At 44.2% G+C, this 27604-nt stretch overlaps 1 protein-coding gene across 1 annotated transcript; it reads left to right on the top strand.

The window, feature by feature from the left end:
* The first annotated feature begins 1475 nt into the window (after nt 1-1475).
* RBM7 (RNA binding motif protein 7) lies at nt 1476-17935 on the top strand. The gene is made up of 5 exons (XM_068242804.1): nt 1476-1626; nt 5204-5366; nt 8849-8945; nt 14065-14167; nt 17475-17935. The coding sequence occupies exons 1-5, from the start codon at nt 1537-1539 to the stop codon at nt 17790-17792; spliced, it is 771 nt and encodes a 256-aa protein (XP_068098905.1). The 5' UTR covers nt 1476-1536; the 3' UTR covers nt 17793-17935.
* Nucleotides 17936-27604: the final 9669 nt, after the last annotated feature.

Genomic DNA, 27604 nt, shown 5'->3' with positions numbered 1-27604 from the left:
TGCTGTTACCTTAGCCAGTGGCCGCTTTCTCTCTTATATTCCCCTCTCTCCTGCTGGCGTGTGATTCACAGCAGCGTGCTGTGATGATGAGACAGGAAGCAGGAGAGAGAGCAGCTTCCTGTACCGGCGATTTGTATCGCCGTTACTATGGGAACCGCTCTCTCCTTCCTCATCATCATCACAGCAGCCACGGGGCGCGCTGCTGTGAATCACACGCCGGCAGGAGAGAGGGGAATATAAGAGAGAAAGTGGCCGCCGGCTAAGGTAACAGAAGCGCGGGGGGGGGGGGGGGTGTTGTTGGATGGGGGCGACTATACTGGGCACTTCACTAGCTATACTGGGCACTATACTACCTATACTGGCCAATATACTAGCCATATTGGGCACTTTACTAGCTATACTGGGCACTATACTACCTATACTGGCCACTATACTAGCCATACTGGGCACTATACTAGCTTTACTGGGCACTATACTACCTATACTGGGCACTATACTAGCTATACTGGGCACTATACTAGCTATACTGGGGCACTATACTAGCTATACTGGGGCACTACCTACCCTTACTGGGCACTATGCTAGCTATACTGGGCACTATACTAGCTATACTGGGGCACTACCTACCCATACTGGGACTATTCTGGGGCACTATACTAGCCATACTGGGGAAACTATGCTAGCTATGCCGCCACACCCGTCTTTCCCCCTAACCCCCCTCCCCGTAACCCGCTGTGCATGACACCGTCCACTAGGACACACCCCGAAGCCCACCCCCTCCCCCCTGAGAAACATTTGGTCAAAAAGTGGTCCCCGGGCCAGAAAAGGTTGGGGACCCCAGCAAAGTGTTCAATAAAGCATAGTGAATTGAGGTCAAAGTGTTGATGGATGAGGTGGATTTAGTCAGGTGATCAGATCGGTGCTAGAGAAGGACCTCCCACTCTCCTGATAATACAGGATAAGAGGACCATAATAAACAGCTAGCCAGCCAAACTGGAGAATGAACTAGTGATTTAATCCATGTAAAACCAAGTAAGGCACTTACTCATACCATTTGGAAATATTGAGATTAGAATTGGCTGAAAATGTTATCAGATATCTAGAAGCAGAAGAGTACCAGGCTAGGCTTTTTGCATTACCTAATACTTTTGTTCTTTAACAAACAAACAGGTGAAAAAGCTTTGTGAATCATGGCCTATAGTGTGAAAGTTGTCCGCCTCTCTACCCCATTCCAGATTTGCACAGAATAGTACCAAAACAATCACACTGTTTGAGATTTGTCTACACAAATATGTAAGTGAATAAATCCGATACAAATGCAGATTAATTCAGTGTTCGGTTTCACTCTACAAAATAAGAACAAACATTCCAGCTAAAAAGCCGCCGCCTGGAGCTACTATCACACCACGTCAGCTGGGATGCGGAAGCGAAAGGGTTATTAACTTCCGCAAGGCGCAGATCTTCAACAACTTCCTGCATTCCCTAACGTCACCTCCGTCGCCAATCCTACGGTGTTCCTGCATCGCCACTGCAAATATGGGCAGCGGCCAAGCTGATAGAACGCTGTTCGTTGGGAATTTACACCCAAAAGCCACCGAGGAGCTGCTTTTCGAACTGTTTTTGCAGGTGAGGAAATAATATGATTGTATTCGTTACGATTTGTATGACCAGAGTGTTTACAGATCACGCGAGGCTTGTTACGTAGGCATATGTAGTCTCATCGCGATCCAGTCCAGCTGTTTGATTTATAATAGTTCACGGATAGATTTAGTCAGATTCATAGAGGAAATTCAATATATATTTTTTCACAATGCTTTTAGAATACGGTCCAGTGGGTGATCACCTGCCTTCTATTAGAGCTCTTACGCTACCTGTGATGGCTGGGAGAAGCAGCGCGTTTTCCTATGAAAACTGATACTACAAGAATAGATTCAGTGTTTGGGTCCTTTTTCAGTTGCTCTTTTAAAGTAATGTCCATGTTGTCCTATGGCTCATTCCTCACTATACGTGATTGAACTGAAAGTTTTTTTTTCACAATGCACTACTAAGGGCCCGTTCACACTGCACGCGTTTCCAGCCGCGTTTTGGAAACGCGTGCAGGTGGCCAAAACGCACGACATCAGACATTGCATAGAGCGCAATGTCTGATGTTCACACTGCATGCGGTCCGGGAACGCATGCTGCACGCAGATTTTGCAAAACGCGTGGCTGTCCCATTCACTTTTCAGTGATGGGATCAGCCACGCAACGCACACAAACGCGGATGGCCATGCGTTCGTACGCGTTGCGGTCCGCACGCGTTCCGCACGCATGGCCATCTGCATTTCTGATCTGAACGGGCCCTAAGGAAAATGAAAACGCATCAGTTTTTCAGTGTATATAAGCCTTAGGGCTCTTTTTCACTATGAAATGTGATCGCCTTTCAGTTTCCACCATGCGATTGCGATTGAGCTACTATACTCATTATAGTACAGCTCAATGGCATACAAAATGCGGCAGGCAGTTTCCATTAGTTTAATGTACCTTGCGATTTGCGATCAGAATCAAATAGCAGGGTAGTGTAAAAAGGTCCTTCAGGCCCTGTGTGGCCAGTGGGAGCAACAGTATAATATCCGCTCTGATGGTCCATCTGTAGCCCGGGGCAGATGCAATCCCACATAGGCTTTAGGCTGGTTTCACAGTGGGACGTTGCGTTTTAGGGGACGTTATGGTCGCATAACGTGCCCCTAATGCAACGCCTGGTGGTGTAGGAGCAGGACGCTACCAAGAGCCGCGTTACAAGCAGCTCTTGGTGCGCCTGCTCTGTCGGAGGCACTGCGGAGACCACGTGAGCGGAGCTCTCCGCATCTCGTGGTCCCGCCAGCCAATCCGTGGCCGCTCCAGGATGTAAACACTGCAAGTGCAGTGAATAATAAGTAGCCATGTGCCTGGCTACGTAGCGGCCTCTCCCCGCCTCCTCTCCGCCCATAAAATAAAAACCCTACTGAGCATGTGCAAACCGTCTAACACGGCTTAGCCGCGTGTAAAATACTGCATGCAGTACGTTATGTAGATGTGGGCACTGTGAACAGCCCATTGATTTTTCGTTGGGGTGCGTTACAGGCTGCTCTAACGTGCGCCTGTAACGTCCCACTGTGAGACCAGCCTTATAGGGAAACTAATCTGTCTAGACCAGAATTATCGCAGACTACACTGAAGTGTGTACTGTTTACTGCAATGGATACTTGCAGTGTGATCGGCTCCTAATGTATAACATAGGAGCTGTTTCACTGTCCGCTTAGCAATGAGCAGAGAACAGACAAAACATGTCTGTTCTGCGCTCTAGTGTAAACAGAGGTTTCCCCATTATGGTGTGTTATGTTTGCTAGGGGCAGATTACGTTTAGGCTGGGTAGGCATTTCTCATTATTGGCGCCACAATAATGATTTTTGAGTGTGCTTGATTTCCAGTGACTACTATGGGTATCATTCATAAAGCATTACCGCACGCGGTAATGCTGAAAACAGCAGACTTTCCCGAGCATTTAGCAAAGTGTCAATTCATAAAAGCTGTTTCCGCATGAAAAGCTACAATTACCGAGCAGGGAGATAAATTACCGCCTTGTGTGGTGAACACCTCCAGCACATGTAAAATGCAATTAAATGTTGCTTCATAAAGATTAGAGCAGGCGGTATTGACATGGAGAAATACCGTCTGCTTTGAAGAGGCAATAAGCCAGCAGATGAGAACAAAATTAATGGGGACAGGTCTCCCCCAGGCAGCAGCAGTGAGAGCAGAACAAGGAGGCTTTCTGGAATACCCCAGGCTGTGTTTTTAACCTCTTGGGTACCTGTTTTCAAATATATTTCACTTCAGAAAGCCTGCATGTGTAAAGTTTCTTAAGTTGTGGCAATTACATAGATAGTTTAGAAAGACTAATAGACAGATTCAGAGAAGATTCAGGGCTTTTGGAGGCAGTAAAAAAAAATGCACATCTAAAGGGAAGTTAGGGCTGCCTCTTTTATTGTAACGCTGTCTCTGCACGGAGACCAGGAATGTAACTAATCAGCCTGCTCATTAATGAACTCAGCCTCGTGTTACTGACAACTCAGTTCGGAAAATTTCCGCATTTTTACCGCAGCTGTGAAAATGTTGATGAATTAGCACACAGAAGTCCAAAATACCGAATGCGGTATTTTCCCTCTCAGATTTTTTTTTTTTTTTAATCGCACTGCTTTTATGAATGGAGGCCTATGTGCAGAGTCCTTTCCAATGCCTAAAGCTAAGTACACACATCTAATAACTGTTGCTCATTGGGCATCATGAAACGGTCCCTCAGGTGACAATTCTGAGAACGATGTTGTTCAGATACATCCCTAGTCTAGAATTTTGTACCAAAATTGTTATCCCTAGGCTTGAGGATAGTGACAGAACGGCTTCAATCGGTCGGGAGCTTGAAAAGAACATTTGTGATCGGTCGTACTTGGGGATGGGTAATGATCCATGTCCAGTGATTGAGCAGATTGATTGGTGGTCAATGTACACACAAGGATCGTCAGCTGAAATGGTTATCATCGGCCATTTCAGCTGAGTTATCGCACGTGTGTATGTACCTTTACACTTGCCTCCGCCTCTCCTCTGCCTAGCAGCTCTTTTGCTTAGGCATGTAGACTGCTTCAATGAATAGGCTGACCTGTTGGCACACCGGCCTTCACGCTCAATGGCCTCTCAGAGAATCACAATATTCTGTGAAGCAGTACTGAGTCAGCCTCCTGCACATGCTGGGGCATATTTGTGGGAAGGCCTAATGTCTGGTACACATGAGATTTTCTGGCAGATTCACTGTCGGATCGATTATTTCCAGCATGTACGATCTGATTTCTGATCAATTTTTAGTTCACTTCTATGGGAAATCTATTGGAAATCAGATATGTTGGAAATAATCAATCTGGCAGTAAATCTGCCAGAAAATGTAATTGTGTGTTCTGGGCATTAAAGACATGGTAGGCTGGGGCGATTTTGCAGAGCTGGGGGTGGAACAGCTTTAACATAGTTGCTTGTCCCAGCAGGTGCTTCGTCTTCCTCCTCAAGTGGCCCACATCTGCTCTGCTTTTTGACCTTTGTTAGTGGTGTCATAGTTGTGCAGAGAGCAGGGAAAGGGAGCAGACTGGCTGGGGACACTATTAAACTGAGTGACCTATACATTTTCCTTTCGTCAATCTAGGCTGGCCCCGCGCTTAATGTGAAAATTCCAAAGGACAAGGATGGAAAACCAAAGCTGTTTGCTTTTGTGAATTTTAAACATGAGGAATCTGTTCGTTATGGGATGAATCTGTTGAATGGAATCAAGCTCTATGGAAGGCCTCTAAAACTGCAGTTTAGATCAGGTAACCATGTACATCGATTATAAGGCATTTTAAAGGAGAACCCCTCTCTGCTGCAGGCTGATAAAAGCATTTTGAACTTGATATCTCCATTTTAAAAGTAACCAGAGGTGAGAGGGATATAGAGGCAGATATATCTATCTCTCTCTCTATCTATCTATCTATCTATCTATCTATCTATCTATCTCTATATATATATATATATATATATATATATATATCTCCTGAATATAACTCACTCAGACATGGGCTTACCGTCTGACTTGGGCTTACCACTAAGGAGGTTAAAAGAATGTAAATATGCCACCCTTCATATGCCTCTCACCTCTGGCTTGCAGTCGCCCTGTGCTCGCGCCAGTACTCAACGATCCTCGGTCCCCCGCCGCAGCTCAGTTTTGATTTTTTCAAGTAGGAAAGAAAACAGAAGATGTCTGGCACTGTAGCTTTAATGTGTGACAGCAGGTGTACAGTTGATTGGCAAGCAAACACACAAGGACAATGTCCGTGAAGATGATAATACTTATCGTGCTCTGCTGAAGGTGGAGAGGCGACTGTGGGCGCCAGTGGCCTCTCCACCTTCAGCAGAGCACGATAAGTATTATCATCTTCACGGACATTGTCCTTGTGTGTTTGCTTGCCAATCAACTGTACACCTGCTGTCACACATTAAAGCTACAGTGCCAGACATCTTCTGTTTTCTTTCCTACTTGAAATGGTCACAATGCTTGAACTATTCATGTCGTGAGCACGTAGCTTCTGCTGAAGTTTTGCACACTGCCTTTCAGTGATCTGTCCCATATGTAATTTACTGAGTGCCTACCTACCTTCTTCAAAGTTTGTCAGTTTTGATTTTGCTGACTTAGCCAGTCCATGGCCACTGCACCTGTGTGGCCCTAGCCTCGTGCGTCGCCGGGAGCGACAGTAAAAAAAAATATCTCTATGGCGCAGTGGCCATCAACTGACTCAGTCAATAAAATTGAAATTGAGCTACGGCGGGGGATGGGAGGACCGGCGTGGATACGGCGACTGCAGGGGTCCGGTAGTAGCCCCAGGTAAGTAAAACCGGCATAATCTTCTCCCAGCTATGTAAGGATTGTTAAAAGTGATGAGCATAAAATCTGACAAAGCAGCAAATTTTGGCTCTACAGAAACTGAAATTTGTAGAGTCTGAACCTGAGATTTTCAGGTGGCTAATCAGATTTGGGAAATATCGAGACCCACAAATTCCATTTTGTTTTGAACCAAAGTTTGACAGTTCTCTGAGTTTTTTATATTCGTCACAAATTAGTTGACCTCCGCTTACGTCTATATACTTTTTCTCCTTTATGTATATCCATAAAGCATCATTTCCTTTCTTCTTCTTCTTCTTCTTCTTCTTCTTCTTCTTCTTTTTTAAAAAAAAAAAAAACAACCATGTTTTGAAGCTAATGAGGAAGAAAAAATACCTGCAGTAATACTTTAAAAGGACAACTGATGTGAGAGTTATATGGAGACTGCCATATTTCTTTCCTTTTAGGCAATACCAGTTGACAGCCCTGCTGGTGAATTTGGCTGGATTCATTTATAATTAACACAAGAAACAAGCATGCAGCTAATCTCGTCAGATTTGACAATAATGTCAGAAACACCTGATCTGCTGCATGGTTGTTCAGGGTCTATGGATAAAAGGTATTAGAGGCAGGGGGTCAGCAGGGCAGCCAGGCAACTGGAATTGTTTACAAGGAAATACATATGGCAGCCCCCGTATCCCTCTCACCTTGGGTACTCTTTAAAGAGACTCCGTAACAAAAATTGCATCCTGTTTTTTATCATCCTACAAGTTCCAAAAGCTATTCTAGTGTGTTCTGGCTTACTGCAGCACTTTGTACTATCACAGTCTCTGTAATAAATCAATGTATCTTTCCCTTGTCAGACTTGTCAGCCTGTGTCTGGAAGGCTGCCAAGTTCTTCAGTGTTGTGGTTCTGCTATGCACTCCCCCCTCAGGGGGGAAAGAAACACACAAATGATCTCTTGAGATTAAAAGGAATGCTGTATACAGCCTGCTTGTGTATGGATGTATTTTCTATGTGTGGACATACTGTACATCAACCTACTTCCTGTTTTGGTGGCCATTTTGTTTGTTTATAAACAAACTTTTTAAAACTGTTTTTTACCACTTTTAATGCGGCGGGGAGCTGCGAAATTGTGACAGAGGGGAATAGGAGATGTCCCCTAACGCACTGGTATGTTTACTTTTGTGCGATTTTAACAATACAGATTCTCTTTAAAGAGACACTGAAGGTTTTTTTTTTTTTTTTTTGTACCTTATTTTCATATGCAGCCAGCTTCAGCATTCAATTCCAAGCGGATTCGCCGCATTCACGCGGCAGAACGAGTTATTTATGCCCAAGAAATAGCCCAGCTAAGCTCCTTTACTTTTCAAGTCGCAGATTTTGCTGCCCGGGAGAGTCAGAGCTGTGCGCAGTAGCTCTGCCTTTTCTCCAGTCAGTCTCCGCCCCTCTGTCTTCTTTCGCTTAGAGGGACGGGAGAGGCGGAGATTGACTGGAGAAAAGGCAGAGCTACTGCGCACAGCTCTGCCTCTTCCAGTAAGAAAAATTCTGCGACCTGTGGAACTTTGCTGGGCTATTTCTTGGGCATAACTAACTCGTTCTGCTGCGGGAATGCAGTGGATCCACTTGGAATTTAATGCTGAAGCTGGCTGCATACAAAAATAAGGAAAAAAAACTCTTTGGTGTCTCTCTTTAAGTGATGATAAAAAGAAAAACCTAGAAAAGTGAATGTTACAACATGGCACATCACTGATGAGCTTTAACCCTTAGAGAAACATGTGCTGGTTTATCAATGGCCTTCATTATCTACAGTTGTCCCTCAGCAGTTGCCAAAAAGGTGAGGGTCAAAGGAACTGTGATGATGAGAAAAATGATCTTATAGCAGTTGCTAACAGTGGCCTATGAGCATGAAGTGGACATGGCTTCTGCATATGGGAGTAGACAGAAGCATGGCCATCAAGATGGAGCATCAACCTTCAGACACTCATCTGAGGCTTGTTCTCTATAGGGACTATACCAATGTCCTTTTTATGAGGAAATAACAGAGCAGAGTGATTTGGCCGATATATAATCTGTTAAGTTGCCACTAAAGACAACTCCTCCTACAAACTTAGCATTATTTGTTAGGAGGCAAGAGTTTAAATCCCTTGCTTCAGTCACATCAGACTGGAGCAGATACTGAAAAAAGGTGGTTTGTAGAAATGTTCAAATGTCCACAGGGAGAAACGTATTTTTAAATTGCCATGGCTGTATACAATTATAATTGCACATCCAGTGATATTTTTTTTTGTTTGTTTTTTTTTGTTATAATCTTAGGCCTGATAAAATAAGCCAGGCCAATGGTTACAAAACAGAATATCAGTAGTTTGTTTTCCATGATTCATGTTGCAAAATCTGGCACACTGGTCACACATTTTGCATGTTTGTTTTTCTAGGAAGTTCTCATGTTTCCCAAGATGCAAATTCTACATCTCATTCTTCACAAGAAAACAACCTCGGTGCTGGAAATAGAGCAACGCCAAGTGACAACAGGTAAAACAAAATTCTCAAAAGAAAAAAAAAATCCCAGTTTGGTTATGATTTCTTTTATTATGCAGATATCAGTGTGTGTCATTATAAACCAGTTAAATTATTCTTTTAGGCTAGATTCACAGTGGGACGTTGCGTTTTGATGCCACGTTAAAGTCGCACCGCAAGCTTACAACGCAACGCGCCCAAAAAGTGGCAACGCGGCGTTACCGCCGCATACAGCAGATACAGTAAAAAATACAGGCAATGAAAAGTATGCTTCCAAGTCATTACTGAGCATGTGCAAACAGTCCAACGCAGCTAATAACGTGTATAACGCACTGCATGCAGTACTTTTACTTAACGTGCAGCGTTAGACACCAATGCAACGTGTGCACTGTGAACAGGACATTGATTTTTCATTGCAATGAGTTATTCTGCGTTAAATGCTGTTTTAACGCGCGACTTTAACGTCCCACTGTGAACTTAGCCTTAAGGAAACCTGTGGGGGGAAAGTTGCCAATTTGGGTACTTACCTTTTTAACCTCCTTAGCGGTAACCCCGTGCTGGACACTGGGTAAGCCGCCGGAGGGTGCCGCTCAGGCCCTGCTGGGCCGATTTTCATATTTTTTTTTTTTTTTGCTGGACGCAGCTAGCACTTTGCTAGCTGCGCCAGCACTCTGATCGCTGCCGGCCCCCGCCCGATCACCGCTATCTGATGCGTCGCGCGCCCCCCCCCCCCCCCAGACCCCGTGCGCTGCCTGGCCAATCAGTGCCAGGCAGCGCCGAGGGGTTCTTCGGGACTCCCAATGACGTCCCGACGTCGCTGACGTCATTCTTTGAACGGGATTTCCTGATCGCCTATCGCCGGAGGCGATCGGCGGGGCTGGGGGGATGCCGCTGAGCAGCGGCTATCATGTAGCGAGCCCTGGGCTTGCTACATGATTTAAAAAAATAAATAAATAAAACTGCTGCACTGCCCCCTGGCGGAATTTTTCATACCGCCAGGGGGGTTAATAGAGGGGAGCTCCTCCAGAGGCTTTCCATACTCCTCCACTGGGTGGTTCCAGCGCTGTCCCCTCCACAAAAGCGCCAACACGGGTTTGTTGAAGTCTCGCACATGTGCAGTAGCACGAACCCGATCACGCTTAGTCAGAAAAAAAGCAGAGCCCGATTGGGTACGTGCTACTGTGCAGGCGCGGTGTGGTCACGCTTCGGGGGGTCTCATAGCTGGCAGCCTGGCAGAGGAGGACTGGGGAAGCCTCTGGTGGACCCAGAGGGTCCCCCCTCTGGAAGTAAGAAATTGCCTGTCTCGCAGCATTTTCCTTGGTCCCATAGCAGTTATTATCAGGGCTGTGGAGTCGGAGTCGAGTCGTCGGGGCAATTTTGGGCACCTGGAGTCTGAGTTGGAGTCGTTGATTTCATAAACTGAGGAGTCGGATGATTTTTGTACAAAATCCACTGTCCTGTTAAGTATTAGACTAAGGAGTCGGAGTTGAAGAGTCTGATTCAGGGCCATTTTGGGTACCCGGAGTCGGAGTTGTGGTTTCATACACTGAGGAGTTGGAGTAGGAAGATTTTTGTACCGACTCCACAGTCCTGGTTATTATTAGACTACCTACAACATGGTTCTGGCAGCCCTCCCTTTTTTTTTTTTTTTTTTTTTGTTATTTTGGTAGTTTTGTAGTAATTGCTGCGGGCGGGGGGGGGTCGACAGAACAGCAACACAGGTTGGGCCATAATATTGATGCAATGGTGTGTGTGCCGCAGGTAATTGGGTATAGGGGCCACTGGGAAAGGCTCAGCGGGCTGCATATGGTCCCCAAGCTAAACTGTGCACTCTTACTTTATTTTATAGTCTAATTTCCATTTTTTTTATTTATGTATTTTTTAATTTTATATAGTATGAAAAGGGGATGTTTTTTCATGAAATCTAAATACTGGTAGTCCTGGGGACAGGACATGAGGCTGTGCAATAAAAATGTATTAGTTGGAAAAATGATGCAGTGCTATTTTGTAGATAGGACTTTTTAAACTTGTATTGAAACTTGTCTAGTCTTAAAGAGGAACTTGAACTAAGGATTGAACTTCATTGCAATCAGTAGCTGATACCCCTTTTCTCACAAGTAATGTTTACCGTTTCTTTTCTGTATGGCTGATATTGTGGTGAAACCCCTCCCACAGTGTTATGTCATGACCAATGTCCTGACAGTTTCTGTCTGTGAACCTTGTTGCATTGTGAGAAATCACTGCTTCTCCAACTGCCAAGCAAGCAATATCTCTCTCTGTGCATGGAACTCTCAGTAACGAACATTCCATACAAATCACCTGACAGAACTAAAGATGTTGCCACCTATGATACATTTCAGAATGTAAATTAGAGAGAGGAAATATTTCACAATGTGCAAACTGACTAATCTATAAATGAAAATTGTAAGCAATAAGGAATTTTATTTATTTTCACTACTGTTCCTATTTAAATTCCCACAAACCTAGTATTTTCATGAATAGGCTCATCAATGGTTTTTGGTTTATTCCTATGGGGGGACAGGCAGGTGTGATATCTCTGTAAGTAGCCCTTAAAGTGAACCAGAGACGAAGCACTCTCATGTATTTTACCATATAGATCAGTGGGAACATTAGAGAAAACACCTACCATGCTTTCTGTTTCATCCTTCACTGCTCAGCCTGCTTATCAGCCCTGATAAAATCCCTGACTGAGTGTTCAGTCTGTCTTTGCTCAGGAATCATTATAGCTGAGTCATTATAGCAGAGCCAGAAGGGGGCAGGCTTGGGCTTGAAAAGACACTCAGCTATAATGATTCCTGAGCAAAGCCAGACTGAATGCTCAGTCAGGGATTTTATCCAGGGCTGATAACAAGCAAGCTGAGTAGTGAAAGATGAAACTGTTCTATGGTAAATACATGAGGGTGCTTCGTCCTCGGTTCACTTTAAAGGACATCCGAGGTGAAAAATAAATGTTGAGATACGCAATTGTATGTATCCTCCTTCACCTAAAAAAGACTGTTATCCCGCAGTTCTATTTTATAATTCAGTCTAATTTTTAATTTTCTGGCAGAAAAGTGTTTTATGGTTGTAATTACTTATCAGTGAGGGTTACGCTACACATGTCTATCTCATCATGTCACCTCGGGTTTCCTTTAAGCATAGAACTCTGTTTCCAGATTGACTGCCACTAATCCCTACAAATAGCTACTCTCAGCTGAAACATTGGCCCACCATAATAGAGTTGTTTAGCTAAGTGTCTGTCATAAAGTGTTTATAGTAACAGTACCATATGATAAATAACATTTCTCTATTTACTACCATGTCTGTGCTGCATAACTGCATCTTGGAAAACAGCACTTTTATGGTAGTTAACCCTCGTATCATGTGCTGAGTCTACCTAGAGTTTTATTTGGTTTGAACAAATAAAGTTGTTTGCAAAAGTATTTGCATTTTGTGATATTACTGCCACAAAAATGAATCAGTTTTATTGGAATTCCACGTGAAAGATCAATACAAAGTGGTGTACACGTGAGAAGTGGAATGAAAATCATACATGATTCCAAACATTTTTTTTTTTACAAATAACTTCAAAGTAGGGTGTGCGTAATTATTCAGCCCCCTTTGGTCTGAGTGCAGTCAGTTGCTCATAGACATTACATGAGTGCTAATGACTACATAGAGTGCACCTGTGTGTAATCTAATGTCAGTACAAATCAGCTGCTCTGTGACGGCCTCAGAGGATGTCTAAGAGAATATTGAGAGCAACAACACTATGAAGTCCAAAGAACACACCAGACAGGTCAGGGATAAAGTTATTGAGAAATTTAAACCAGGCTTAGGCTACAAAAAGATTTCCAAAGCCTTGAACATCCCACAGAGCACTGTTCAAGCGATCATTCAGAAATGGAAGGAGTATGGCACAACTGTAAACCTACCAAGACAAGGCCGTCCACCTAAACTCACAGGCTGAACAAGGGGAGCGCTGATCAGAAATGCAGTCAAGAGGCCCATGGTGACTCTGGACAAGCTGCAGAAATCTACAGCTCTTGTGGGGGAATCTGTCCATAGGACAGCTATTAGTCCTGCACTGCACAAAGTTGGCCTTTATGGAAGAGTGGCAAGAAGAAAGCCATTGTTAACAGAAAAGCATAAGAAGTCCCGTTTGCCACAAGCCATGTGAGGGACACAGCAAACATGTGGAAGAAGGTGCTCTGGTCAGATGAGACTAAAATTGAACTTTTTGGCCAAAATGCAAAACTGCACATCACTCTGAACACACCATCCCCACTGTCCAATATGGTGGTGGTGGCAGCATCATGCTCTGGGGGTGCTTCTCTGCAGCAGGGACAGGGAAGCTGGTCAGAGTTGATGGGAAGATGGATGGAGCCAAATACAGGGCAATCTTGGAAGAAAACCTCTTGGAGTCTGCAAAAGACTTGAGACTGGGGTGGAGGTTCACCTTCCAGCAGGACAATGACCCTAAACATAAAGCCAGGACAACAATGGAATGGTTCAAAACAAAACATATCCATGTGTTAGAATGGCCCAGTCAAAGTCCAGCTCTAAATCCAATCGAGAATCTGTGGAAAGATCTGAAAACTGCTGTTCACAAACGCTGTTCATCTAATCTGACTGAGCTGGGGCTGCTTTGCAAAGAAGAATGGGCAAGGATTTTAGTCTCTAGATGTGCAAAGCTGGTAGAGACATACCCTAAAAGACTGGCAGCTGTAATTGCAGAAAAAGGTGTTTTTTTGTTTGTTTTTATGTTTGGAATCATGTATGATTTTCGTTCCACTTCTCAGTTGTACACCACTTTGTATTGGTCTTTCACATGGAATTCCAATCAAATTGATTCGTGTTTGTGGCAGTAATATGACAAAATGTGGAAAACTTCAAGGGGGCCGAATACTTTTGCAACGACTGTATATTACCATATTAATGTATCACAGGTTTACAACTTCAAATGTTGTTGTGTTTGTAATTGTAAGTGTATTTAATAATGTAACATCAGAAATTGTGTTAAATTCTGACATTTTCATGGTTATTTTGGAAGCTCTGTTTATATGTTTGGCAGTGTTCACTTTTTGCTTTTTTGAGTTTTGATTTATTTATTTTGCTTTTTACCTTTTTTCAGACATGATGGTAATGGGGACCCTGTAAAGTATGAACAATCACACGGTGTTCCAAGCTACCAGAGATCTTACTCCACTCCAGACAATCTTCATAGACAAGTCATGGTAAACCTACATCTGTGTGTGTGTGTGTCATATATAAGGCATTTTAGGGTCCCTGTGTATTTTCCCTTACAAAATCATCAAAAATGTTCCTGCTGTTCTGTTTTTTGCAGTAGTAGTAGTTTAGGGTTTGGCAGCATGATATCCCTAGTTTTCAGTTGCTGTAATTTACACAGTTGGACTTTTTCTCAAAGTCAGCAGCTCCATTCAGCAGAAAAAGTCGCCCTGTGTAATACAATGTAACTATGGAAAGATGGATATTATTTTAAAGCTCTCTTTCTGGCAACACCTAAATCGTCACCCTACGCCTTTTAGTTTTCTTTATTTTCGCGATCGAAGTCGCGGCAATTTCGATCGTGAAAATAGCGAAAACTAAAAGGCGTAGGGTGGTGGTTTTATATATCATTGGAAAGAGGAGAAAGAGAGCTTTAAAATGATATGCATCTTTCCATAGTTTCTGCACTGCTCGGAGTCCCTTTAACTCGCCTCTCCTTGGTTACAGCATTGAGAAGCTCCCCATTATTCAGCATCACAGCTACGCTCATACTGCCGCAAGTACTGTGTCCCGGCTTAATGACGACCCAGTACTTGCAACCGTACGAGGCTGGCTGCAGTGCTGGACAAAGGGGAGCTGTGGAGGAGAAGTGAGACCCTAACCTACTTTAGTAATCACTATTATTTTAGTAATCCTATTTATATTGATGATCTTCATTTCCTGCCCCCATGACCATCTGGGCATCCTGTTAGCTATGAAGGTCTAAGGGCTGGTGCACACCAAGAGCGATTTTAAAAACGCTAGTGCTTTGAAAAGTGCTTGGCTAATGTATTTGAATGGGATGGATCACACCAGAGCAATGTGATTTTTCTCACAAACGCGGGTCTTGCAGCATTTCTGCTCTTTTCTGAGGCTTCAGGGCTCGTTTCCACTATTGCGTTGCGAAATCGCTGCGGAAAAATTCGCATGCGGATGCGAATTTTCGTGCAAATTTGCATGCAAATTCGCATGGATGACGATGTATGCGAATGTAACCATGGCAATGCCGGTGTGCTTTTCCATTGATTTCATGCAAATTCGCATGGATGACGATGTATGCGAATGTAACCATGGCAATGCCGGTGTGCTTTTCCGTTGATTTCATGCGAATTCGCATGAAAATTCGCATACCAAAACAGCATGCAAATTTCCTATTAAATACATTAGCGGCGATTCGCATGCATTCCACTCGCAGGCGAATTCTGCGGCTCTTTTGTGCGTTTTTTTTTCCAGGGCTGTGGAGTCGGCGCAATTTTGGGTGCCTGGAGTCGGAGTCGGGAAAGAATGCACTGACTCCGACTCCTAATGAATTTGTAACTGTAATTAAAATAGAAAATATGATAAAATGTTCTATTTCTCAGATAATAGTCATAAAAAATAATGTGTGTATATATACAGTAATAGCTGTGCTTAGTCCACAAAAATGAAATAAACCAATCAAAATGAGTTACTTGTGCTGCTTCAATAAAGCAGTCCCCGTATTTTTAAGGTCAGATATACATATCTGATTGTGACTGTATATATGATGTGTACACAGGAATCTCTTATATATACTAAATAACATCTATGCTGTAAGAATAAAGCCTGATGTGTAGCTGTGTCACTAATAGAGATGGTCAATGAGATGGAAATAATTCTGCATTGATGCTGATTTATGCAAATGTATGCACTCTCTTTGCTCGTGAAATCAAATAATTTGATATGTTAAAATTTGGTTTGGTGACTGCAAATTAAAGGGTACCTGAGACTGATGAAAAGTAAAGTTTTATACATACCTGGGGCTTCCTCCAGCCCCCTTCAGGCCAATCAGTCTCTTGCTGTCCTCCACCACCTGGATCTTCTGCTAGGAGTCCTGGTAATTCAGCCAGTCAGCGCAGTCCAGCCACGTGCCGATCCCACAGCCAGGAACATTCTGCACCTGCGCAATAGGTGTAGTATTCTCCTGGCGGCGGAGTGTGTGCATGCGCACTACGCCCGACTGGCTCAAATACCTGGACTCATAGCAGAAGATCCAGGTGGTGGAGGAGGACAACGAGGGACTGATTATCCTGAAGGCGGCTGGCGGAAGCCCCAGGTATGTATAAAACTTTAATTTCATCTGTCTCAGGTTTACTTTGTTACACAGTAGTACTATACTCTACATATGCACTCCCCACAGAACTGCAGGGAATCCACTGAGAATGTTGTGCACATTGAACACAGAGGTGTTGTCTATCACCCATAAACCTTTTTCAGATTGTGCATGAAGAATGTGTAATAGAGGAAGAATCTCCTCATTCCCCTGCAGAGTACCTGCACATCATTCTTACATGCACCCACACTTACATTGCCTAGGGCCTGATAGATGTTCTTTGTTCCAGTTTGTACCTTTTTACAAGTACTCTTACCAAGGACTAGTTTTAGTCTAAAGGGAATAAATATGGCAGTCTACATATCCTTCTCACTTCAGTTGTCTTGTAAAATTCCTAAGCATTGGCAGTTAAGAGACTAATTTCACGTTACATACTTTTAATCAACAAAATTGTAGTATGCAAATTAGAGGAGTCTGAGTCGAGGAGTCTGAGTCGGTGGAATCCTAAACTGAGTCGGTGGATTTTTGGACCGACTCCACAGCCCTGGTTTTTTTCACAGCTGAAAAAAACGCACCTCAACAACTCTACAGTGGAAACAGGCCCATCCACTTGCATTACATGTGCGAATCCGCATGCGTTGGACGCATGCGGATTCGCCATAGTGGAAACGAGCCCTCAATGTTAAGTAAAGGAATGTGAAAAATCGCTCTGAAAAGCGCTAGAACAGAGCGATTTTTCCAAGCGGTTTTGTTACAGAAGCTGTTCAGTTCCAGCTCTACTGTAACAAAAATAAAAAATGCTCCAAAAATCCCTAGGCACATGCCTAGAATCGCCTAGAAAAATCACTTCAAAAAGCGCTGAGCGTTTGCGATTACACTATCGCAATTTTGGTGTGCACTGGCCCTAATGGACAGAAAGTGATGCTCCCCAATAGGGATGATCAATGAGATGCAAATACTTCTGAATTTATGCAAATTTAAATTTTTATGCAAATATATGCAGCTTAAAAATGGATCAATCAAGGTCCAATTGGTCCAATTTTAAGCTGCAAATATTTGTATAAAATTTACATAAATTTGCATAAACCCAGAAGTATTTGCATCTCATTGATTATCCCTACTCCCCAATGAGGACACGGCAGTGAAAAAATACATGTTATTAATAGAATTCCATGTTTCTTACATCATTGTTACTTTTATTTTAGATGAACAACTATTATCAGCAGGAGTCTCCTCATGGAGCCAGAACACACTCGCCAGATAGTCCATCCTCATCCAGTTACCCTACGAACAGTAATTGGTACAACTCCAGCAGCACTCCTTCTCAGCGTCCATATGATGCTACCCCTTCACACAGGAACGAAAGGAACCATGGTTCCCATCCTTACAAAAATGAAGCTTACCACAACAGAGATATGTATCACAGAGCAAGCCAGGAGGATTACCATTATCGCAGCCGAGGTCATGAGAAGCCAAGTTCAGACCCAAGAAATGACCCCCGGTGGTATCCCAATCGCCGCTAAAATCCTTTGCATATAATCACACCTTTTTTAACTTTTAAACTTTTTATCTGTTTCGAGGTCACAGATTTACTTTTATGTTTTAAAAAAACAGCATCGTTGTACTGTTAGGTGCTAATAAAACATCCATCATGTTTCCTCTAAAATTCTGTTGTGGTTACATTTTATATATTTTTAGTTTTTGAAATTTTTTTTTTTTTTAAATTTTTTTTTTTTTTTGCAAACCTGGAGTGAAAAAAAAAAAAACCTGATGAAATGAACAATTGTATTTATAGTCCTACTTCCAAATAGGGCTTTCCTGGAATCCCGCAATCTTATCCCTTAGCCCTTTTTCACTACCTTGTGTTTTGCAATCTGATTCTGATTGCTAACGGATTGGAACATGCAGGGTAAAGTAAAACGAATGGAAACGGCAGCAGCCATTTCCATTAGTGCGATCCAATTGGCTTTGCGATTTTGGTCTGAGCGCAGTCGTCGCCCTGCTGTGTTTTGGAAGCAATTGAACTCTACTATACTGAGTATAGTAGCTAAATCACAAATGCGTTAGTGAAAATTTAGTGGAAAAGAGCCCATAGTGGAAAAAAGCTCTTAAGGTTAAACTCTACCTTTAAACTTTTATCTGTCTCAGGTAACAAGATGTTTTTCAGCTCCCACATAGAAAAATCTTAAACTATTGAACTTTTTACTGTTCACTAATCTTAGAAGCGTTTCTTAAGCCTCATACACACACTAGGACAAGAATCTAGCCTGTGTACCAAGGTCCCATAATGATCTGACTTGCCAGAGCTTCAACTGAGTCTGTGGCGAATTCCATTGTTTCCCTGCTTACGCCTCCGGCCAGAATCTGCTTTGTCGTGTGCCATGGCAACTGACATGTCAATCTACTATAGTGTAGTGAGGCGTTTGTACAGGACTTGTCTCCTGATCTGTAGCTTAAGGGATAGAGTGCACCCGACAGAAGAGCCATGTCTCTCCTGGAGTGCATTACATGTTCATTAGGAATCGTTAAACTATTTGCAGACCTGATTCTGGGCTTGGGTTTTGTGTGTAGCAGAGCAGCTACCTTTCTGTGATATATTAAGTCATTTGTTGAGCCAAGCTTTTGTTTTGAGAAGAGGAGCAGGGAAGGCATCCTCCCCTCCCGACCTCCCACGAGTAGGGTGACCAGCTTGGCCTACAGGGAGGGAGATGCACAGGCAGATAGAGGCCGCATAAAGACACCCCCCTGATGTCCTCATCCCTGAAAAGCATAAAGGTCCCCCCCCCCCCCCCCCCCATTGCCCCCCTCTGTTCAAGCTCCAGTCAGACACTTTCAGACCAACCTTTGGCAGAGAGCGGACCCTAATCACTGGGAGTCTAGGCCTCAGGAAATGTCAAGAAATTGCAATTCACATTCGGTAAACCAGGCAAAAGTGTTCAGTATTTCTCTCCAGCTCATAGCAGCCGATACTCACTCTTTTCATGCTCTCTCTGTGTGGTAGATGTACTGGACAGAAAACCCTAACTCGCACACAACTCCCTGCCTCTTCGCTGACCTGCTACATGGCTGGTAAGTGACATTTACCGAGCAGGGCTTAGTAAATTGAGGCATGTTTGTTCGGTAAATTACCAAACTTCTGCCTCATACAAAAGATCTTTAGTGAATTTGGAAAAAGTGCAAAATGACAAATGCTGTATATTACCAAGCAAAATTATTTTACCGAACTGTGCCCTTAGTGAATAGAGCCCATTTGCAGAGTTGCAGAAGCTACTTACAAATCCCTTGAGCACAGGTCTTTACTCCAGTAGCTTCCAGCGGCTTTGCGGTGTCCTTGTACGGCTTCCTGGCGTGTCACCTGACCTCCATTGGGTCAAGTGATGCATCGGTGCTGTGTACAGAGGCCAACAGAAAGCTTTTGGGAGCTAAGACTGAAGCAGACCTGTGCCTGGAAGATTCCTAAGTGATTGGGGCTGCTGTGCACCACCCTGCCTGTGATCAGGGGGGAGGTTAATTAATGTTAATTTTAATGCCAGTTGCTGGACTTCTCAAGCAGCCAGTATGAACTTGTATCAGACAATCCTCGTCTGTGCTGGATGAATGGGACTCTACTGTATTATGAAAGGGTGGAGATATTCTCTACTTTCATTGGGTCTGCCTACTGCTTTAACCACATCTTGTATATAGTCCTGAGAAATGGCCATATCTGACAATTTGGTATAAAACATGCTATAAAAGCATCTGCTTGATCCAAATTTAGTATATGGTTTTGAAGAATGGTCATATCTAATACTAATCTTAAAACAGCAACATACATTTAATACTGTTTTATTTGTGGTGCTGTGACCTATGTCAGAGTACCATCCCCCCCCCCCCCCCCCCCCTTCCAGCATCCTCTGTGTCACTAGCTCTGCTCAGCCTTAATATTAAGGCTCATACACACATCAGACTATAGTCTTTGGAAAATGAAAGATCACAGACCAATCTTACCACCCTTCATGTAGTATGAGAGCCATACCTTCAGTCTTTTCTTTCCCTATGCCTATGTCATCACACAGATGGGTAGATGCCCCGCCCACTCTACCCCATAGGACGTTGAAATTTATAAATGATCTGCAAAGCCCTGCCCCCCCAGTCTTTTGTCCTCGGAAACTCACCTCAGGGACGACGGTCTGCAAGCTAGCTATTTTTTAGCTACATCTTTTTGATTAACATTTTTATACCTCTCCCTATCTGCTGTATTCAGCATTTCTGCCGGTGGCCTCGGCCGGCAGTCCCCCGACAGGCTATAATATAGCTGGGGTAGAGCCTTTAATTTGCTGGTTTAACAGGCTGGGCCAGTATGCTATCAGGCTAAAAGTCTGTGTGTCAGTGCCCAAAAAGGAAACTGTCCGCTATGTATAGATGCTAAGTAGCGTCTCATGGTGGCCGTGGAATCTTTCTCACCTGTTTTCTCTGTCTCCTCCGTTATGCGCTCCAGCGGGACTTCCGCATGGGCCTGTGACAGGGATGTAATGCCTGGCAAGACGGTGTGTGAGCGATGTTTCTTAGAGATGTCCTCGGAGCCTCAACAATCGCCAGTAGACGTATCAGAACTAATTAAAGTAGCGGTCCAAGATTCCATGTGGGAATATATTGCATCCCTACCCTCTCAACCGCCCACCTCAGCGGAAACCCAGCCACAACCAATCCCTGGAGAAGGGGACCTGAATACTGCAGGAATTGACTTTACGCTAGTGGAACCTTACGTATGCGCTGTGAGGGAAGCCATACAGTGGGAAGACGACGACTCAGAAAATGGATTGGCAAACACTAGGAAACAGAGTACTACACACACCTAAAGAAAAAAGTTACACCATTCCCCTTTATGCAGGAAATTTCTGAAATTATTGATGAAGAGTGGGAGAAGATTGAAAAAAAGCCCCTCTTACAGAACCGCTTCTCCAAGCTATACCCTATGAAGGAAGACAAGTCGATACGATTAGATAATCCCCCAGTAGTAGATGCCTCGGTGATTAGACTGGCAAAACCGACTACTCTGCCCAGAGAGAACGCAGCCTCATTTAAGGACGCCCTCGACAGAAGAATAGACACAGAGTTAAAGAAAATGTATACAACCTCAGGAGGGGTGACTAAGCCTGCGGTAGCCCTCACGTCTATCGCTAAAGCTATCAAAGTATGGACTCTGAACGTAGAAGAGGCTGTACGTATTGACGCAGAAAAGGAATCAATAATTTCATCACTGGATGACTTAAAACTTCCGATTTTATAGGAGAAGCGGCGGTGGATATAATTAGAAGCACATCCAGATCGATGGTATACTCGGTGGTGGCCAAACGTGCTCTCTGGTTGAGAGCATGGTCGGCAGATCCTTCCTCCCGCGCCGACTGGTGTAAGATGCCATACGATGGAAGATTACTATTTGGAGCAGAAATGGACTCGGCTATACAACGAGTCACGGGAGGCAGATCGGGATTGATTCCTAAAGATAGGAGGAACAAGAAACCTACTTTTCAACAGAATAAATTCCAACAGGCCAAGTATAGAAACCCGCGTTCATACGGACCAGGTCGAGAATATCGACGCAACTGGCAGAGTTCGCAAACGACTTTCCAAAGGTCGACTAAGCAGAAGACCACACCTTCAGGCCAGGGACAACAAAAATCCTTTTGAGGGTGTCTCCGCCCAGATTTGCCCAGTAGGAGGGAGATTATGCCAGTTTGGACAAATTTGGGCGGACAACATTACCAATCCTTGGGTGTTGAGGACAATCAACCAAGGTCACAAATGGAAATTTGTGGGAAGACCACCAGGAAACTACTTTATCCCTACACGTATCCCAGTATCACAGGAAAAGAAATTGGTGCTAACTCAATACATCGAGTCCCTTATACTCAAGAAAGCGATAACACCTGTTCCAACTGCGCTAAGAGGAGAGGGTTTTTACTCCCCACTATTTCTTGTCCGGAAAAAATCGGGCGACTGGCGACCAGTTCTGGACCTAAGGAGATTAAACAAACGAATACTACTAAAAAAATTCAAGATGGAAACGCTACAGTCAATTACAAGATCAATCATGATCTCAGATTGGATGATATGTGTAGACTTGGAAGACGCCTATTTACACGTCCCCATACATCAGAACTTCCAGAAATTCTTAAGATTCGCTGTAGGACCGCTCCACTACCAATTTACATGCCTCCCATTCGGGATATGTACCGCCCCACGAACTTTTACCAAAATTCTTCTGGCACTAGTAGCAGTTCTGAGACTGAAGGGGCTTCGTCTTTTTCAGTACCTAGACGACTTGCTACTCCTGGCCCAAGATCGAAAAATACTGTTACGACACAAACAGATCTTGTTGGACACCCTTCAACACTTTGGTTGGAAACTAAATTTAGGAAAGAGTCAACTGCAGCCGACTCAGGAAATGATTTTTCTTGGAGCACTTATCAAAACACAAGAAAACAGAATAATGCTACCAGAAGAAAAGAGATTGACACTAATATCGAAAGTCAAACGAGTACTGAACGAGCGACAATTGACAGCGAGAGATTGTCTGAGCATTATTGGCTACCTGACATCAACTATACCGATGATCAGATGGGCACAGTGGAACATCCGACCCTTCCAGTGGGGTTTTCTCTAACAGTGGGACAAGAAACGTATGGAACAGACAATTCAGATCACGACCCCTATGAAACAGGGACTGAGATGGTGGAATGTCCAGAGCAACCTGACGAGAGGTCATATGATACAACCTGGCTCTTACACCATAATTACTACCGATGCCAGTCTGAAGGGTTGGGGGGCGCACTGTCTAACACAGTCAGCCCAAGGGGTGTGGCCCACACCTCAGAATCACACTCCTGCCAACATCCTAGAGTTACGGGCGGCGCTTCACGGATTGCAGAGTTTTCGAAAGTTAATACACAACAGGCCTGTATTAATGAAAATGGACAATCGAACAGCAGTCTCCTATGTAAAGCGGCAGGGGGGTACGAAAAGCAGGAACCTGCTCTTACAGACGGAAGAGATCTTCCACTTTGCGGAGCACAATGTATGGGACTTGAAAGCGGTGTATATCCCAGGTCACCAGAACACGAAGGCCGATTACCTAAGTCGCCATCATATAGACAACGGCGAGTGGACACTCTGCCAGGAGGTATATCGATGGATTTGCAGCCAATTCCAGTTCCCCCAAGTAGATCTAATGGCGACAGCAGTCAATTCGAAATGTGCCAAATTCATGACCAGATATCCTTGCAAAGAGGCGATAGCAACAGATGCCATAACAGCGAATTGGAATTTCGACATTGGCTATGTCTACCCACCAACACCAATGATACCACAACTATTAACACGTCTATTGAGGGAGAGAGTTACGCTCATAGCGATCCTGCCTTTTTGGCCGAATCGGCCTTGGTTCCCCCTGTTATGGGACTTGAAGTTGAAATCTCCTCTTCCTCTCCCCAACAGACCAGACCTTCTCCAGCAGGGAGAGGTACACCATCCGGATCCGCAGAGACTCAACCTCATGGCTTGGGTATTGAGGGGAAGAGGCTACAGTCACTAGGCTGCTCTGATACGGTAATACAAACCTTATTACAAGCCAGAAAACCAACAACTAACGCAACCTATAACCGAGTGTGGAATAGATTTGTAGAGTTTGCGGACAGTGAAAGATTCGACCCTTTGTTTCCTCTACCGAATCAAATACTAGCCTTCCTTCAGAAGGGTCTGGACAAGGGACTTGCCTTCCACACCATTAAGGGACACGTCTCTGCAATCTCTGCACTGACAGGATCTCCTTGGGGTAGTCACCCGCTTATAAAACAGTTTATGAAGGGGGTTCTAAAGATTAAACCGCCAAGGAAGAACTTATTTCCTAAATGGGATCTCCCATTAGTTCTACAGGCACTTACGAAGGAACCATTCTTTCCCCTTCAGGACTGCACACTCTGGAATCTAACATTGAGAGCAGTATTCCTGGTGGCAGTAACATCTGCCAGAAGAGTGTCTGAAATCCAGGCGTTAGGTCATGAAGAGCCATACCTCACCTTTCTTCCGGATCGCGTAGTCCTGAGACCAATTCAGAGATTCATTCCAAAGGTGGTAAGTTCATACCATCTAAACCAGGACTGGATTCTCCCGGTTTTTCTTCAACAGGACTCGGACAACGTGCACCCTCTGGACATTGCAGAATCTCTAAAGATGTACCTTCAGGCCACAAAGGACTTCAGGAAGTCTGACACACTATGGGTGATCCCAACAGGCTACAGAAAGGGACAGCCCACATCTGTCAGAACAGTGGCCTCATGGATTGTAAAGACAATTCAGACTGCCTACAGACTGACTGGACTTGATCCGCCGGAACAGATCGTCGCACACTCCACCTGTAGTGTGTCGACATCATGGGCGGCAATGAACAGAGTCTCAGCTGAAAAGATCTGTCAGGCAGCTAACTGGTCAAAGATTGATACATTTATCAAACATTATAGATTAGACATGGCTGCTCAGTCCTCAACAGTGTTTGGCAGATCAGTACTAAATGCTACTACTGTACAAATGAATAATTAAAATTGTGTGTTTCAGCATACTTTCGTTCCCTCTCTTCATTTCCTAGTTAACTCCCATCTGTGTGATGACATAGGCATAGGGAAAGCGGAAAATTGTTACTTACCTATCCGTAATTTTCCTTTCCCTGTGCCTTCATGTCATCACACAGCCCCCTCCCTTCTTGTTATCTTCGGTGGTTCCGAGGCTGACGAGACTGGGGGGGGCAGGGCTATGCAGATCATTTATAAATTTCAACGTCCTATGGGGTAGAGTGGGCGGGGCATCTACCCATCTGTGTGATGACATGAAGGCACAGGGAAAGGAAAATTACGGATAGGTAAGTAACAATTTTCCGCTATGGAGCTGAACTCCCCATCAGAAAAAAATCTTTGCAAGATGCTGCACACACAGATGCTGTACAGACACAAAAGATCAGTGTCTGCAAAAGATCTGTTCCTGCCAAAGATCCGTTCCTGCAAATTGCATTCATAGTCTATGAGATCTGCAGATCATCATACACACCTTGTTTAACTGACATTCATCTGCAGATCAGACAATCATCTGCAGATCTGAAAATCCATCCTGGTGGATCTGATCTGCAGATGAATGTCTGTTAAACAAGGTGTGTATGAGGATCTGCAGATCTCATAGACTATGAATGCATTTTGCAGGAACGGATCTTTTGCAGGAACAGATCTCTTGCAGATACTGATCTTTTGAATGTCTGTCTACAGCATCTTTGTGTGCAGCATCTTGCAAAGATTTCTGTCTGATGGGGAGTTCAGCTCCATAGAATAGACTGGGTAGGTATGGATCTCATACTACATGGAAGGGGGTAAAATTGGTCTGTGATTTTTCATTTTCCAAAGACTATGGTCTGACGTGTGTACAGGGCCTCAGACTAAGCAGAACATCAATCATGGGTGGAGAGGAAGTGGCAGTTCTGCCTCCTCTCTGCCTGTCCTTAGGAATGCCCCTTCACTCACCGCTTATAGTTCCCAATTATGGTGTTACTGCACACAGCGTGCTGGGGTGCTGCGCCCTCTATCATTCCAAACTTAAAGGAACTTTGTAGGGGGGGGGTCGGGGGAAAATGAGTTAAACTTACACGGGGCTTCTAATGGTCCCCTGCAGACATCCTGTGCCTGCGCAGTCACTTACCGATGCTCCGGCCCCGCCTCCGGGGGACCATTAGAAGCCCTGGGTAAGCTCAACTCCTTTTCCCCCGACACCCCCCCCCCCCCCAGTATTCATTTAATCACCACAAGCCTGCAAACAGTGCAGCTCCCCTGCATGCAGCATTCCTAAGGACAGGATGAGAGGAGGAAACACACACACACACGTACGTATTACGGCTGAGCAGAGGGAGGGAGCATGGTGCTGTGACATATATCACAGCACCACAAATAAAACAGTATTAAGTGTGTGAAACAAAATGTCTATTATGGGGGCCTGATACTTACTGGCTCCCTGGTTTTGGCAGCCTCCTTTCTGTTTTATTGGTCTAATTTGGTGCATGCTCTGTGCTGTATGTCTGATCTCCAGCCTGGCTGGGTACAGCCATTGCGGCAGGGAGCATTCTGGGCATGCACACTTCAGAAATGCTGCTTGCCTACACAACCGGGCAGTATCGCAAAGTGGGAAAGCTAGTGCTGAAGAAGGGGAGCGCCTATGGTTTCTATTCAACTGGCTTTAGTTAGTGTAGTGAATGTGGGGGGGGGGGGGCAAAATCAAGGTACATGTAAGTATCCAGACCCTATAAATAGACACCTTTTATACTTATGTAAGGATATTGTGGGTCAGTTCAACAAAAACCCTTTACTTCAGCAGTAGAAAGCATCTTGATGGTCCAGATCCACCTACAGCCCACCATTCTAGTGCAGGGTCGCTCAAATACCTATTTGACTTGCATCAGAAACTCCATTTACCCAGCATATACCAATCACCGTAGGTGTCGGATAACTAACTTTTTGTCACTTCAAGTGTGCCTTAATGTATTTATGAGTTAATGTTAAGGGGAGGGGTTAGGCATTAGGAAGGGTTTAGTGTTAAAGTAACTCAAGCGTCGCTCACTCTACTTCCTGATTAACAGAAGTAGAGTGAGCAGCAATGCTGGAGACAGAGAAACCCAGTGGCATTTGGAGCTCTATCTCATGGAGCACGGAAGGTCCGTATTTCGGCAACGTGTACGGAGGCAGACATACACGAACCATCAGAAGAGCATAGACTGCACTGTCTGATGTTCACATTACATGCGTTGCGTAGCAGTTTGATGCGGGATGTTAAAAGAAAATAAAAGTACTCATGAGACATTCCTCGTTCAGTTGCCAAAACCTTAGAAATCTTTATTCACTCAGCTGAGGACCCTTTTATATACTAGCATTTATTAAAGGGGAAACAGGCTAGCTGCAGCCCGGCTAGTCACAAAAGGGTAGAGACTTCCTTCCTCGGTAAATCTTTATACCCCAGTTAACATGCTAATATATTCCTCCCTCCAAACAGTCTGTAATCCCATAAGTCCAATGAGCAATGTCCAGTTCGCCTTTGCAGGTGGGGTCACTTGACTCCTCTTTGTCCTAAAAATCAGCCTTTCAAGGAAGTCCCCTGTAACAATATTCTTGCTTTCGTTTTCCTTCAAAGACAAACCCACTTTCGTTTCTCTGAAATGATCTCATAGCCAAGTGGATATTTTTCCAGGATGAAATATCCAGTTTAAACTGCTTCTGCTCAAGGAATTCTTCGTGCTTGGTACAAAATGACACTGGGGGGAGGTTTGGAG

This window comes from Hyperolius riggenbachi, chromosome 6 (genome assembly GCF_040937935.1).
Source record: "Hyperolius riggenbachi isolate aHypRig1 chromosome 6, aHypRig1.pri, whole genome shotgun sequence".
Lineage (NCBI taxonomy): Eukaryota > Metazoa > Chordata > Amphibia > Anura > Hyperoliidae > Hyperolius > Hyperolius riggenbachi.
The sequence above is the reverse complement of the archived record's forward strand: the minus strand, read 5'-3'. Positions and strand labels throughout refer to the sequence as shown.